General features: G+C 38.1%; 3 protein-coding genes across 6 annotated transcripts; 1 reads left to right on the plus strand and 2 right to left on the minus strand.

Moving 5' to 3' along the window:
- Positions 1 to 10: 10 nt before the first annotated feature.
- On the minus strand, positions 11 to 1,110 carry RpL39 (ribosomal protein L39). The gene is made up of 4 exons (XM_065301983.1): positions 1,037 to 1,110; positions 583 to 688; positions 354 to 457; positions 11 to 175 (listed from the first exon to the last, which is right to left on the minus strand). Exons 1-4 carry the CDS (start codon positions 1,093 to 1,095, stop codon positions 127 to 129), a joined length of 318 nt encoding a protein of 105 aa, XP_065158055.1. The 5' UTR covers positions 1,096 to 1,110; the 3' UTR covers positions 11 to 126.
- Ranbp21 (exportin-5-like protein Ranbp21) lies at positions 1,060 to 5,641 on the plus strand. 2 transcript variants are annotated; one of them, XM_065301968.1, is made up of 8 exons: positions 1,060 to 1,202; positions 1,377 to 2,216; positions 2,277 to 2,815; positions 2,879 to 3,207; positions 3,268 to 4,232; positions 4,294 to 4,417; positions 4,476 to 5,182; positions 5,247 to 5,641. In XM_065301968.1, exons 2-8 carry the CDS (start codon positions 1,404 to 1,406, stop codon positions 5,376 to 5,378), a joined length of 3,609 nt encoding a protein of 1,202 aa, XP_065158040.1. In that variant the 5' UTR covers positions 1,060 to 1,202; positions 1,377 to 1,403; the 3' UTR covers positions 5,379 to 5,641. The 2 variants fall into 2 exon arrangements, with proteins under 2 accessions (XP_065158040.1, XP_065158041.1); XM_065301969.1 differs by having other exon boundaries at positions 1,065 to 1,202; positions 1,380 to 2,216.
- Positions 5,642 to 6,318: 677 nt separating this feature from the next.
- On the minus strand, positions 6,319 to 12,590 carry Mf (myofilin). Of its 3 annotated transcripts, none has more exons than XM_065301973.1 (6): positions 12,432 to 12,590; positions 10,265 to 10,383; positions 9,963 to 10,199; positions 7,977 to 8,245; positions 7,622 to 7,916; positions 6,319 to 6,922 (listed from the first exon to the last, which is right to left on the minus strand). In XM_065301973.1, exons 2-6 carry the CDS (start codon positions 10,353 to 10,355, stop codon positions 6,909 to 6,911), a joined length of 906 nt encoding a protein of 301 aa, XP_065158045.1. In that variant the 5' UTR covers positions 10,356 to 10,383; positions 12,432 to 12,590; the 3' UTR covers positions 6,319 to 6,908. The 3 variants fall into 3 exon arrangements, with proteins under 3 accessions (XP_065158045.1, XP_065158046.1, XP_065158047.1); XM_065301974.1 differs by having other exon boundaries at positions 7,832 to 7,916; positions 12,432 to 12,589; XM_065301975.1 differs by lacking the exons at positions 6,319 to 6,922; positions 7,622 to 7,916; positions 7,977 to 8,245 and adding an exon at positions 9,096 to 9,469 and having other exon boundaries at positions 12,432 to 12,589.
- Between the last annotated feature and the right edge of the window lie 1,639 nt (positions 12,591 to 14,229).

Raw genomic sequence — 14,229 nt, forward strand, 5'->3', positions numbered from 1 at the left:
AAGATACAAATGTGTTAAATAAACTGTATTGTTTACTTCATCCACAAAGATATTACAGGTAGCATAATAACATAAGTTAGATTGAAATTTATCCAACCAGCAGTTTTCCAAGGGAGCTTGGAATGTTTACAACTTCAACTTAGTTCTACGCCAGTGACGCCTCTTAGCGTTGTATCTAAAACAAAGTAACAGTAATAATCAAACACTAGTTCACTTTGAGGTTATATTATTACAACCAAAACAAACATGCACATTTCCAGCTTAATTCCAAATAAAAATAGACAGAATTTACTGGAAATACGCACTTGTTTCATCATATATAAATCGAATTATAAAGTCTAATAAAAACATACCTAATTGTATTTCCAGTCCTCATGCGTACCCATTGGGGAATCGGCCTGTTTTGTTTCAGCTTCTTAGCGAGCTTGCGCTTAATGATAAATGTCTTGTGTGCCGACTAAAAACGAAAAATATTCATTAAATATTTACTCGGGTTTATAAACAATCAGTTTGTTAGTTATTAGAACCATCGATGGTTCATTTTTACTAAGATATTTTAAGAAATTTGTTTGTAAAACTTACCATTGTGTCGTTTCCTTGGCGGAGCACGACCGAGAAAGAGCTGTCGCACGTCGAGCGCGTTTGCAAGTTTTCATCTGCAGCAGCGCCCTCTATGTTAGTTTCAAAACTGTCCGAACAAATTTCGAATTTCTGCTGTTTTAGATTTATAACTTGTAGCATTTATACAATAAAATATAAAACTAATAAAATCAAATTTGTTTTTAATTAAATATAATTCAAATCACGTAATACGCTTTAGAAATAGGAATTTCAAAGTTTCTGAAACTCGAAGCGCGTGACAGCTCGGGTTAAATTTAATTCCCATAGCTACTGAATGTGTCGCTCGTGTAGCCGGCACAACCGCCAGGCGCCAGAAGAAATTCGATCACATTTTTTACGAACAAATTAGAGTATCAAATGTTGTAAACAATAACTTTATGCGCAAAAACAAACAGTTTTTGATTACCGCACTTACCCTGCGGGTATATTCTGCACCGACGGTAGACTCAAGTAGCTCGTCTGCGGAATCGTCATCGCGCTAGGCTAGGTGTGATATGCTAGATGATCGAGTGCCATGCTGTTTTGTTTTCGTGACATGTGTGCAGTTGAAAAATCGCGAATTCACGAGTGTCACAAATTTTGTAAGTACTTTAACACCATCCCTTGGATAATCCAACGCATTTTCTTTCAATCAAAACCTTCTTTGCGTCAAATTGCAGCTGTATTGCCACATGGAGCAACAGCTTGCATCACTGAAAGCATGGCTTTCATCATGTACATTTGGAACAATTTTAAAGTAATGTTTTTCATTTCAGCAGTGAGTTAGTGTAGGGCTGTTCAAAATGGCTGGGCCAGATGTAGCAGCAATTGCTGCTGATTTAGCTCGCGCTGTTGAGCTCACCATGAGCCCTACAGCTTTGCAGAATGATAGGCTAAAAGCATACAATGCATGTGAGAGCTTCAAGGAAACTTCACCCCTGTGTGCAGAAGCAGGATTATTTCTAGCAGCTGGTACACAAAACAGCATCATTTCTCGACACTTTGGACTACAATTAATGGAACATACTGTGAAATATAGATGGACCCAGATTTCACAACAGGAAAAGATTTTTATCAAGGAAAATGCGATGAAATTGTTAGCTGCAGGTGGAATTGGGGAAGAACCACACATGAAGGATGCGCTTAGTCGGGTAGTCGTCGAAATGGTAAAGCGAGAATGGCCACAGCAGTGGCCCGGCTTACTTGCGGAACTTTCAGATGCGTGCGCTTGTGGAGAGATACAGACTGAACTCGTGCTACTTGTTTTCCTTCGGCTTGTTGAAGATGTCGCGTTGCTGCAGACCCTTGAATCGAATCAACGTCGTAAAGATATTTATCAGGCGTTGACGACTAATATGGCCGTTATCTTTGACTTCTTCCTCCGTTTAATCGAATTGCACGTTAGTCAATTCCGCGTTTCTGTTGAGGGTGGAAATCAGGCTAAGGCGACGTCCCATGGTCGAGTAGTTCAGGTGGTTCTTTTGACGCTGACTGGTTTTGTCGAATGGGTTAGCATGACTCATATTATGGCACACAACGGGCGCTTATTGCAGATTTTATGTTTGCTACTAAATGACAATGCGTTTCAATGTCCTGCTGCCGAATGTCTTTCACAGGTACGAATAAAAATAATCACTAATTTCACATATTTAATTTATTTGTATATTTTTGTTTAGATTGTTAACAGAAAAGGTAAATTAGAAGAACGTAAATCATTGCTAATACTCTTCAACGATGAAGCCATTCAATGTTTGGTAGCAGGTACCAAGAATTTATCAGTGGACTTAGATGAACAGAGTTATCTGTTCAAGAAGAAACTGATTCAAGTACTGAACGGTTTGAGCACGCAATTGTGTTCACTCTGGGGTAAAGACGGTATTGGTCGCCCTGCTAATTTTGTTGCATTTCTGGAAGCGTTGATTGCATTTTCCGGACATCCCAGTTTGACATTTGCGCATCAGGCGAATCCAATTTGGAATAACATGATGAAGCACGAGCAAATCTCGCGGGATCCGATATTCTTGTCGTACATTCCCGAATGGCTACAGCGCACTGCTCCAAAGATCATCAAACTCAACTATCAAAGCAACAAAGCAAATCCCGCCGTACCTAATCTACAAGATGCGTTGGCATTTGTACGGAAGGAATTTGACAGTGAAGAAGAGTATTCAATCGTGTTTTATCAGTCACGGTCGGAATTCTTGAACAATTTCAGGTAGGCTTTGTTTATTTCATCTTTATTTTTGTATGTAATGCAATATTATTCTTATTTGTTTAGACAAGCGACTGTAATTGCACCATTGGTGACTTTTGCTTACGTTGAGCAATGGTTAGTCAAATGTTTACAAGTACCGAACGTTACTTTCGGCCTAAGTTTGAGTGACCCCGTCTACTTGGAGTGGGAAGCGTTGGCTTCCTTTTTGGACAGCATTCTCAGCCGCGTTTTGCAGACGCAGGAACGTCCATCGGTGACTTCTGGTCTAACATTGCTACAGTTATGTTTGACATATCAGCCTGTAGATCCGTTGATTCTTTCCACACTCTTGACTTGCATTTCAGCACTGTTCGTTTTCTTGAGTATGTCGTCTGGACAAATGGCTCCGGCAAGTAAGTTTTTTTTTAACATTTTTGTACTCCGAATGTGGTTTAAATGAATAATGTTTACAGTTAATCCTGTTGCAATGTCTGGCGCAGCGTTACTCCCACAAGTTCTCGAGAAAATCTTCTCTGCGCTTGTGTATTCACCCCCAGGACAAAGCAAGGATTCACGCTCGCGTGCAGTGAAGAATGTCCGCCGTCATGCTGCGTCGCTTATGGTGAAAATTGGCAACAAGTATCCACTTCTTCTCCTACCTGTTTTTGATCAAATCCGCGTTACCGTCGAGAATCTGTCTCGGCATTCTGGTCCCGAACAACTCTCGATGCTTGAACGAGTTACCCTACAAGAAGCTCTTCTTCTCATCTCGAATCATTTCTGTGATTATGAGCGACAGAGTAACTTTGTCGGTGAAATTATGCGAGATGCAAACGCGCAGTGGGTTTTGATTGCGAATACGGGTGCTTTTAAAGGCGCTACTGATTTTATGGCGTTTGTTGGCTTGAACAAACCACCAGCAACTATGGATGAATGCGGTCCGAATCGTAGTAATATCGTATTTTGCGTTAATTTACTCTTGGGTGCTGTGAAGCGCTGCAATTGGCCGGATGATCCCGAACGTGCAACTAGGGGTGGATTTGTTGTGGCACACACTGAATCTGGTAATCCAGTTTGTCGCAATCCAGCCGCACCACACGTGATTCCGTTATTGTCACATGTACTGTCCTTGATTCGAATCTTCAACGAATTGTTCTCTCCTGAGGCGCAAGGTGTCTTGAATCATAATTATAATGGCTGCTTGAGTATGCTTGAGGTTGAACGCGCTAATTTGTTGGGTTTGGTTGGACATACCCCGGAATTGAACGAGAATCAGAGCGGCCAGAGTCCCGTTGAGAGAATGCAACGTTTTTTGACAGGATTACATGAAAGTTGCTATCATTTGATGGGCTCGATTGGTTCCAGTTTGGGTCGGGATTTGTACACTTTGCCTGATTTGGGACCTGCTATTGTTACGAGTGTACTGGAATGGTTGCAAGTAAGTTTTATTCCTAGCGAAATTTCGTTCACTATTGAAAATATCTATATTTTTGTTTTAGTACATTCCTGATTATCGAATTAGGCCAATAATTCGTGTCTTTCTCAAGCCGTTTATCTACTCATGTCCGCAACCATTTTATGAAGTTGTTTTGCTACCAATTATGTGTCATTTAGCTCCAATAAGTAAGTAATTTTTTTTTGTTCATTATGTTGGTATTAAATTATATGATGGTCTTTCAAGTGGCAACTCGTTTGCATGCCAAATGGAAACAAGTCAACGAATTGAAAGTCAAAGAAGCACAAGAAGACAATAATGCCGATGCACAAGAAGTCCTCGAAGATATACTCACGCGCGCTCTCACTCGCGAATACCTCGACCTACTCAAAGTCGCCTTGGTTGGCGGCAGCCTCACGCCGGATAGCTCCTCTCCGGATACAATGGAAACGGAGGATCTGAGCATGGACTCGCCAACACCATCCGCGCGCACTAATTTAACTAACGAGGTGATTTCCGATCTGGGCACGTTGCTTCTGCGCTCGGAGAAGACATGCCAGTCTCTTGTTTTGACTGTCCTTGGGGCGTTATCTTGGATCGACAGTAATGCATCTCTCAAAGCAACATACCTCTGTGGTCCTATCATTAGGTTATTGGTAGCTGATAATTCCCTGAATGGGGAAATGGCAGCTCACATCATGGCGGCTGTTTTGAACGGCATGACTCTTCACGGACAGCATGAGACTAATCAAGGATCATTATTGACACTTGGCGCGCAAATGTATGAGTTATTGCGTCCGACGTTTCAGGAAGTCTACGCAGTCATGCAACAGATTCCTGGCATTAACCCAGTCGACTTGCAAAAATTGGACGAGCGGATTTCAGGACAGACCAGCAAAGGCAACAAGGTTGAGAAGGTCAAGAAGGATTTGTTTAAGAAAATGACTGCACCTGTAAGATTCTTTTTTGTTTGCTTATAGATCTATTGATAATAATTGTTTTCTTTTTTATTTATAGCTGGTAGGACGTAGCATGGGACAACTGTTTAAAAAAGAGGTGAAAATTCAGGACTTGCCACGTTTGGATTTTCCAAAGAAAGCAGAGAAAAAGGATGTGGTGCCAGAACTTCAGCACATATTTGGTGCATGATAACGAATGATATTTTCTAAATTATAGGAAGCGCTATTCAATTCGGTTTATCGACTAACGTGTAATTTATTATTTTTTTCCATTTTTTGCAAGTTGCACAACATTCCACTGTTGTCAATGACTGGTTATGAACCTTACATCGTGTGTACATAAAACAGAATTTGTTACATTATTATTATTTTCTAATGGTTAATTAGTTATTACTATTTCGTAATAATCATATGCATATTGTGTAAGTAAATTTATTGGTATTGCCATATAAATTCGCTCCTGATATTTCCATTGCTATAACTACACTTCCCAGAGAAAATGTTGAGTATCTTATGAAAATAGGGCTTAATTTAATTGTCTAATCTTTATCCAACGGATTTTTGGTTGATACATTCGAGAAAGTACATAATCAAAGTCAAAGAAATCAGGAATGATTGGAAATCAGTATTTTCATGGGTTACTGATTAATTATTGGTCAGTTTTGATAAATTTTGCTATAGAAATAGATTGGATCTTGATAAATGAAAGTTACTTTTTCTCGCGAAAATATAAGTTGATATAGGGCAAATAAACGATAAAAGATTGAAAAAGCATAATCACAGTTATAGTAACATAAATTGACTCCCGATGGCGCTGCGATGCACTTATTTGAATTAAATATTACTAGTGTGCGCGCAGAGTAGTTTCTTTGTGTGCATGAGGGTATACTGAGTTAGATAGAAACACGCGTGCATTAAATATTTGTTGTATGTGTGCGTTAAACTGTATCTTTTATCGGAGTTAAATGCAGATTCTCGTGTCCGTCTGAGATCACGCTGTTTCGGTTAACCGAATGTTGATTGCTATCAGTATTGCTTTAAGAATCGGCGAGGCTGCGTTCTTGTGTTGCATTTACCACACCTTAATTTTTTTACAAACAAAAGGTTAAAAAATTACAGAAATATAGGTATTGTTGTTATTCATTTATTTTTTTGATTAATAAACATGTCCGTACAATTTCTTTTCAATAAATAATTTAATCGTGTCTGCGCAGATCCCAATCGTTTTACAAATCGTTTAATACGGATGGAATGACGAGACACGTTTCGATAATTTGTTTTTGGTAATTTCGTTTAGCATAAAACTGAATGGGAGCGCAGTCGTGTGCCTGATCGTTGAAGAACACATCTCATTTCTTATAAAAAATAAATATATAATTTCAATAAAACATTCACCAGCGACATGGGAACTGAACAAATAAATTAGGACTTGAACCAAAGAGCGAACAAAGACGACGATTAATAACTTTAAATTAATGTTTCAAGTTTTTTGAATATTTTTTTGCGATTTTCGTTTCATTTTTTAAATATTTTTATTTTTTATGCGTATTTTTTAAGTGTAGAGTGTAAATCTATTGTTGTTTTGATTGCAAATTGCGATAGACAGAAGTTTAGTTTATTATAGAAATATGTGTTTGTGTATCTGAAGATTGTTGTGTTGATTTGATTGATTTAAAGTTGCGGAGACAACTTAGCGGTGTCGGCAGTTTCCATTTTCCGTTTAATAAACGGCAGCTGTAAAACAAGCATTATTAATGCACAACTGACAAAAAAATTTCAATTACTTTGATGTTATCTAAGATTGTAGTGCGGTAATTAAACTGCAATCTTTTATAACATCAGTTTTAGCTGGTTATACAACACTGGAAGCTTATGAAATTAATTTAAGAAGTTGGGAGGCCCACCATTTAGTAAAAAACGATTAAAAACATTTAACTAGACAGCTAAAAACCATAACAACATATTTGAGGAAAATGGAATACATTTCTATGGATATAATTGAAGGAGGTGGCTTTTTGTATACTTACACCTTGAGAAAGTGATATAAAAGGACTTAATTTCGACCAATTGATATAAAAAATGCACCCGTAATGCGTTGCGCGTATAAAAATGATTAGTGTACCATAGCAATGTTTAAAGTTTAAAGCATCGAATGCCCGTTATAAGCTATAAAAAATATAGAAATATGTGTTGTTTTTATGTGTAGTGTGCTGTCCGTACAAAAATCAGATGGGCTTCATCATCAGAATCAAGGTCGTGAGAAAATTCAGCGATGAAATAAAACCAAGCTGCTTCTGAAATGTGCATTCCGTCAAAATGATGAAAGGTGCTTTCTGCGACCCAAAAGCCCCAAGCCTCGAGAGATGTTTTCGTGGTGCAGACCGAAAGAGATAATGTAATGCGCGGCAGGCGTCACGCGGCCAGAGTACTTACAAAATGGTCGGCAGGGATGTTTATCCCACAAGTAAGTCCTCTTCACCGGGGAGAGGTAAGAGTCCCTTAGCCAGTAAGGTGACCGGCCCCAGCTGCTATAAGGGCGGTACGGACGAAGAGACGGGCAGTAGTGCCACCAAGGATCACGGGCAATGGCGGACATTGGGACATACGGGGACGGATTGATAAGGTCGTCAAATATGCTCTTACTTGGGCGGAAACCACCAAGGGAGAAGATTGGCTGGCCGGCGTAGTTGTAGCCAATTTCATTTGCGCGTGGGCCCCACTCTCCAGGCTACGAATCATCAAACATCAGAATAATTATACAAATAACTACAATAAATTTTATAATTACCTTGATTGGGGTTGGGGACATGGACCTGGGCCAGTAGTGGTTGAGCCTGTCGAGCAAGTTGAGACGATCAAGGGAGTCCAACCAGTCCTTATGAGGGTCGTACTGAGGTTTGGGCCTCTGCGCCTTCTTGCTGTAGACCAAGTAGAGTGGATAGCGACTGAATGGATAGGTGGTGTGGAAGATGCTCGGTTCGCGCTTCGTCACACGGTCCACATGCTCCCTCCAGGCAGCGTCAGCATCAAAAGGCTTCAACTTGCTCACGTGGAACACTAACAATCACGATACAAGCACAAATCAGTAAGTTACACATTTAACCATCCAACAACATTCACCACAATCATTATATACACTTGATAAAGAAATAATTAACAGACAAAAACAACGAATGAACAATTTTCAATTTGAACAATTCGTTCAATGTCACCTTGACGAAGAAATTCAACGTCATGCAATCGGTCGCAGAAAAATAGTAAGTCGTTCATTATTTTATGATCGTGCAAGTTTATTTTTCGCTATCCACATATTCAGTGTTATTGTTTCAAGTATATATTTTATGTTAATCGGTAGGTACGTATTTGCATATGCAGTAAGCACGAAATAAAATAGATAATAATCAATATACGATTTGATTAGATCAATGATCGTTAGTGAGAGTTATCAGCAGCAATGATTCTTACCTTGTTCGTAGCCCTCATTTTCTTCTCGCAATAAAATTCTATTTTCATAATATCAAAAATTGTAAATCCTGGTGGGCGTGATGAAAAAAAAATCACAAAAATTCATCATGTGTATAATAATGGTGATAATGATGATTGGGTGCAAATAGTAAATAAATAAAAAGCAAACAAATCGCCCTGGCAAATGCTGGAGTTATATCAAAGCTTACGTTATTGAATAATCAACATATTCAAATGTTTCGGTGACACTGAATCGCACTTTCAATTAATTGATTGATTGATTTCACATTGATTAGTTGCCCCATGAGTTATTAGAGTGTACGAAAAAAGAATTGCGAGTTGCGACGAATTCAGGGCACAAAGTATGAGAAAGCAACATGATTCATACGTGGACGAAGCTTAAAAATAGCTCAAGCGTTTGCTGGGGCAACTTTGCGTGGTCTTTAATTCGTTTTCCCAAAAAAATGTATTTTTATTTTTATTCGAAACACTCATAAGACGTATTTTCCTTTATATATATATATATAAGAATTTAATAAATAATGTAAAATTATTTACAGATTCAAATATCTACGTTTATCTTTATCTTTTTATATAATATTGATTAAATATTTGTTGTTTGACGGGTTAAAGTGTATTACAATATAGATATAGATATATTTTTTGCGTTTCATATAAGTTTAAGAAAATAAAAAAAGAAAGAAAGAATTGAACTTATCGTGAGACGCACGTTGATGTTATATTGTTGTCTTCCGGCTGTTGCAAATTAGAGACAATTGTTTGAAATCGTTTATAAAACCGCCGTTGTTATTATGACTGCAAAATCGGCAAAAATAATAAAATAAAAATCAAAAATCAATACATTGACACACGGATATACAGCACGGACGACTACACTGACATAAAGATTACATGAGAAGATATAACAGGTAGTGCAATGAGTGTTTTGCGTTTAATTAAATAATGAAAAACTTTTCGAAGCGTTGTTGTGTGAATCTTTGCGTTCTTCCTGCGTTGCGTATGCGTATATAATTAATATTTAATTATACTTGGAGCGAGACACGTTTAGATGAAAATATATCGATTGATTGATTGATTGATAGGTTCTTGTTCGTTTCATTGATTTTCGTTTAGCATCTGGTTGGTCTTGACGACGAGGCAGCCAATCGTGACGATGTTTTTGATTTGTTGATGGTTTTTATATTGATATATTGCTGACTTTTTATGTTTTTGGTTTGGTTTTATTTTATACATTTGCGGTACGGCACGGCACATTACAAATGGCGTCTGCTGCTGAGAGTCGACTTACCGGGTCTGTACCTATCGAGGCTACCGTAGTTGTGGGGGTAGATCTGGCGTGGAGAATAGCCGTAGGTGTCGCGGTGAAGTGGATCGTATCTGTAGCCGGGAATAGTGATGCGTTCCGCGGCGTGGATCGGGTCCTCGTAGATCGACTTGCCGTAGGGCCATGTCGAATCGTAATCAGAGATGGGCCTGAAGATGCTGGATGGGCGTTTGGTGTCATCGGCTCTGATATCTTCAGAACCTATAAAAACATTAAAAAAAACATAAAATTATACTGTTTTTCATGATTTAAAAAAAATTTGTTACCTTTGAGGGACCTAACAAAAGATTGCCAGAACTTGGCCTTCTTGGAGGCCGTCTCGTTGCGGCCAATCATCTCTAAGTGGCTTTTAAACATCTTGCTGCCTTGCTATGTCTCGTTCGTCCTGAACAAGAAACAAAATCTTTGACTTTATGTTGAATATTGTATTGTGTGGATCTGTGTGTGAGTGTGTTTTGTGTATGGGTGACTCGTATCACGCGTCGCGGGGCCGCGCGCTCTAGTTTTGGGCGTCGAGGCCATCGAGGCTAAAATTAGCGTCTTACTGAATTCCGCCGTGCGCACCCGTACTGCGTTCGTTTCGGGCAAGACAGGACACAACAGGACATTGCACAAGCGGCAAATTCGCAACTCAACTCCACGCAGGAGAGCACAAAATATACCTGTGAACGCCATTCGAAAATAGCACACTGTGCAAATGCTGAAATAGTGGTTTACGAAGTATTTGCAGATTCAGGTCATTCCGCGGACACAATAAATCAGCTGGGGCATTGAGATTCGTGTCAAGTGGAATGCTAAATTAACGAAGTAATCAGGTGGTCGATTTTGGCCACCTGAATATTATTTTGGCTATTGATTTGTGTTACATTTGCCAATATTTATATTATGCATTAGCATTGATGAATAACCTTCGCACGAGCCAGAAACAAAACAAAACATTATATTAATGATATTAAACTATTATTTTTAATATTTAAGTGGAATTTTTAAGCAAAATCCATTTAAATAAATAGTAGTTATTTGAGACAAATGTGCAGCTATTTTTAGTGGGTTTTTCAGAGGTGGAAAATGCGAATTTTTGCCACGCACGTACCAAGTTACCGAAAAAACGAATTGCTGACGCCACCGCACGTCGTAACGAATTTTGGCAAACGGCCACCACGCAATTCTGACACAACGAACGCCTGCATGCCAAACGAACAGCGAAAACGCGTCGGGCGTGTTGAAATTAAACGGTACAAACCATCCATGTTTAATAAAATAATTGAAACAATAAAAGTCTTGAGTATTATTAAAGAAATTAATGTTTATATAATAAATATAATAATTAAATCAATTTATGTTTAACTTTATGGATACTAAACTTTTGTTTTGTTTCTTGGCATGATACGATCGTATCTACTTCCTAAAAGCTTTCGTTTTGTTTAAGGCTGCTTTTATGCATGTTTGAACTTGATCTTTTATGAGCATTCCAAATTACAAACACATTTTCGTTGAGCTATTATTTCCCGGTTGCTAGCCGGATGAAACTAACGTCTAAAATTAATTTCTTAAAATAAATTTAATTATACTTCAGTTTATACAGTCGTGTACAGCTTCTAAACGTGTAATATCCTTATTTTAACTTCAATACTATTGCTGATGTGATAATATTAAATTGAAAATTTTGTGGTAAAACATGATTTTTTGAAACGACTTGCTTGTAAGTCGGATCAATTGCGCACGACGGCGTTGAGGCCTCGAGGTCCGGGCTTTAACAAACTTAACAAATAGGGCAAGCGTCTCGAAATAGCCAACATCCTATTATAGATCGCGGGACGGGCGCGCAAAACGATCGCGATCGCGGACGCGGACGTAGATATAGATGACACCCGGTGGTGTGGCGCTGTACAAGAAAGGATGCAACCGCCGACGCTCACAACAATCGCAGGACTATAAATAAATAAGATATCGAGTTTTCTTCTTTAAGGGAACAGCGGAAGAACTCATATCATAGCAATTTCCACTTGTTTTAATTTAAAACATGAAATTTATTTGTATGAGTTTTCGCTTGCTTGTTGCTTGTAGGTTAAAATGTCACTGCATAGATGAAAATCGAATCGATTACGCAACAAGTGGAAAACTCAACAAAAGTCAACTCACGAAAACTCCACTGCGGTCGCCACCCTTGGCGTGACTGGCGCTAGTGAAAGCGAAAATCGGCAAACGTGTACTTACTCATCAGATCGCAAAACGAAAACCAAAAACGATAAATCAAGAATATTACAAGAGCAGGTCTCATATGAGAAACTTTCAGTTCACGTCGCACTTTCATTTTAATAAAACTATCTAAATATTTTAAAATATTTTATTTTATGTGTAAATGTGTAATATTAATTTCGGTTTGGAGCACCAAGCTCAAGAGGTGAAAATAAAAATTGTGCAGCTACTAACCAAATGTGTTCAATTTGCGAGTCGTAAGCGGCGACTGGCGAGTTCGGTACTAAGAGCGTTTACAAGTAGGCACCGGGACGGCGGTTTTTCGGACGGCGGCGGGTATTGCGACGGCACCGACGCCGTCCAGGTCGGAGTCGTGGGGGCCCACCGCACGGCGTCACGCAACGATTGCGAAACGTGCGAGTTGGACGGAGATAAAGTGATGTGGACGCCTGAGTGCGGGGGCGGCGGACGCTCATTGTTTATAACGCCATTCATGGGCTACGACAATATTCCAAGCGGTGAATTTCCATTAAATCTTCAAAGGAAAATTTTATTGTTTTAAAATTAAAAGTTTTGATTCGCTGTTATAATTAACTAGGAATTTGAAACATTGTGGGCACTTTTGATGTTTATAAATTATGTCAGCTTTACAAAGTAGTACTTAAATTGAGTTTTATATAAAACATAACTTTTATTTTCAGATAACGCACAAAACAGTTGAAAAACTAATAAAATATTGTTGAAATTTGAAATTTTCAAGTAATATTGAAATGTAAAATATTCAACAGATTGTAATTTTACTTTTAAACTCCTAAATTATGATATAAGTCTAATTGTAGCATGTATAATGTCCAAAAACACGCCGTACATAAATCAAATCTTGTTGCTTCGACCACACGATTTTCATTTGCGCACGAATTACCGAACCCACTTAAAAGTGCAAGGCACAAGTCATTGTTAAATATAAACAAGGTGTCTTTCAATAGTAACATGTGTCCCGCAAAATATCCACACGTGTATTAAAAATAGCCCTTCCACCGTTTACGCCCCAAGTCAAGCAATACCTCCCGAAAATCTTTTCGTGTGTATAAGTGCGTTATGAAAACGCTTGGTTTAGTTTTTCTCACCGCTCGCGCCACCGCCGCCAATAATAACCGTTTTACATATTTCATGAAAACACTTTGCGCCGGTGTGCGCGCGCGGTGGTGGGCATTCAAAAATAAATACTGCTAACCTTGGTGTCGGTTGCGTGTGTTTGACTTTTTTTGCCGATGCGCACGCTTACACACACTGCCAGGATTCCACGCGCACGTAATCGTAGATCCAAAGGATAACACAACACTGCGTCGCAATCAAAGTGACCTCACCTGGTGCTAAATTGAACAAAACCTTAATACAAACAGAAAAATCTACAGATGAAAGCTCTAAAATAACAGAAGTAAGATTTGTGTTTAGATAATATTATTGAAGGAAAGTAAATTTAGATAGAATTAAGAATTGGGGTCTGATTAAGCTTTGATCATTTCAAGAATAACATCAAGCAGTAACTAAAAATAAAATAAAAGGAATGCAATATGAACATGTGCATCATTAGCGTATGACCGATTAAGATTAAATGAGGTACAAATTAAACGTAGGCAATTAAATTTAGAAATGTGAACGGTCATTGAAATTTCATTCATTAATTTTGACTACATGTTTAATAATATTTTCAGTAAAAAAGTTTATAACCTCAAACATAAATAACATCAAAATATGTAATTTCAAATAATTTAAAACCTTTGATACATAATTTACAAATAAATAAAAATAAATTATTATTGTTTAAATTTTGTAACATCCTAATTTGTTAATTCATAGCGTAACAAATTTGCGAATCGATAAACTCGCCAAAATCAACGCCGAATTAATGACGTAATACTAAAAATACATTGATGAGCTGTCTATAAACAGAGTAAACAAAATTGTTTTCCCTTTCTCACTGAATTCGAAATAAACTTGCAATGACTACGTCAAATGTTTCCAAATTCCA

This window comes from Atheta coriaria, unplaced genomic scaffold, assembly GCF_025399875.1.
Source record: "Atheta coriaria isolate IRGN ID8LTWV9N9 unplaced genomic scaffold, Caltech_Dcor_3.1 hic_scaffold_5_pilon, whole genome shotgun sequence".
NCBI lineage: Eukaryota > Metazoa > Arthropoda > Insecta > Coleoptera > Staphylinidae > Dalotia > Dalotia coriaria.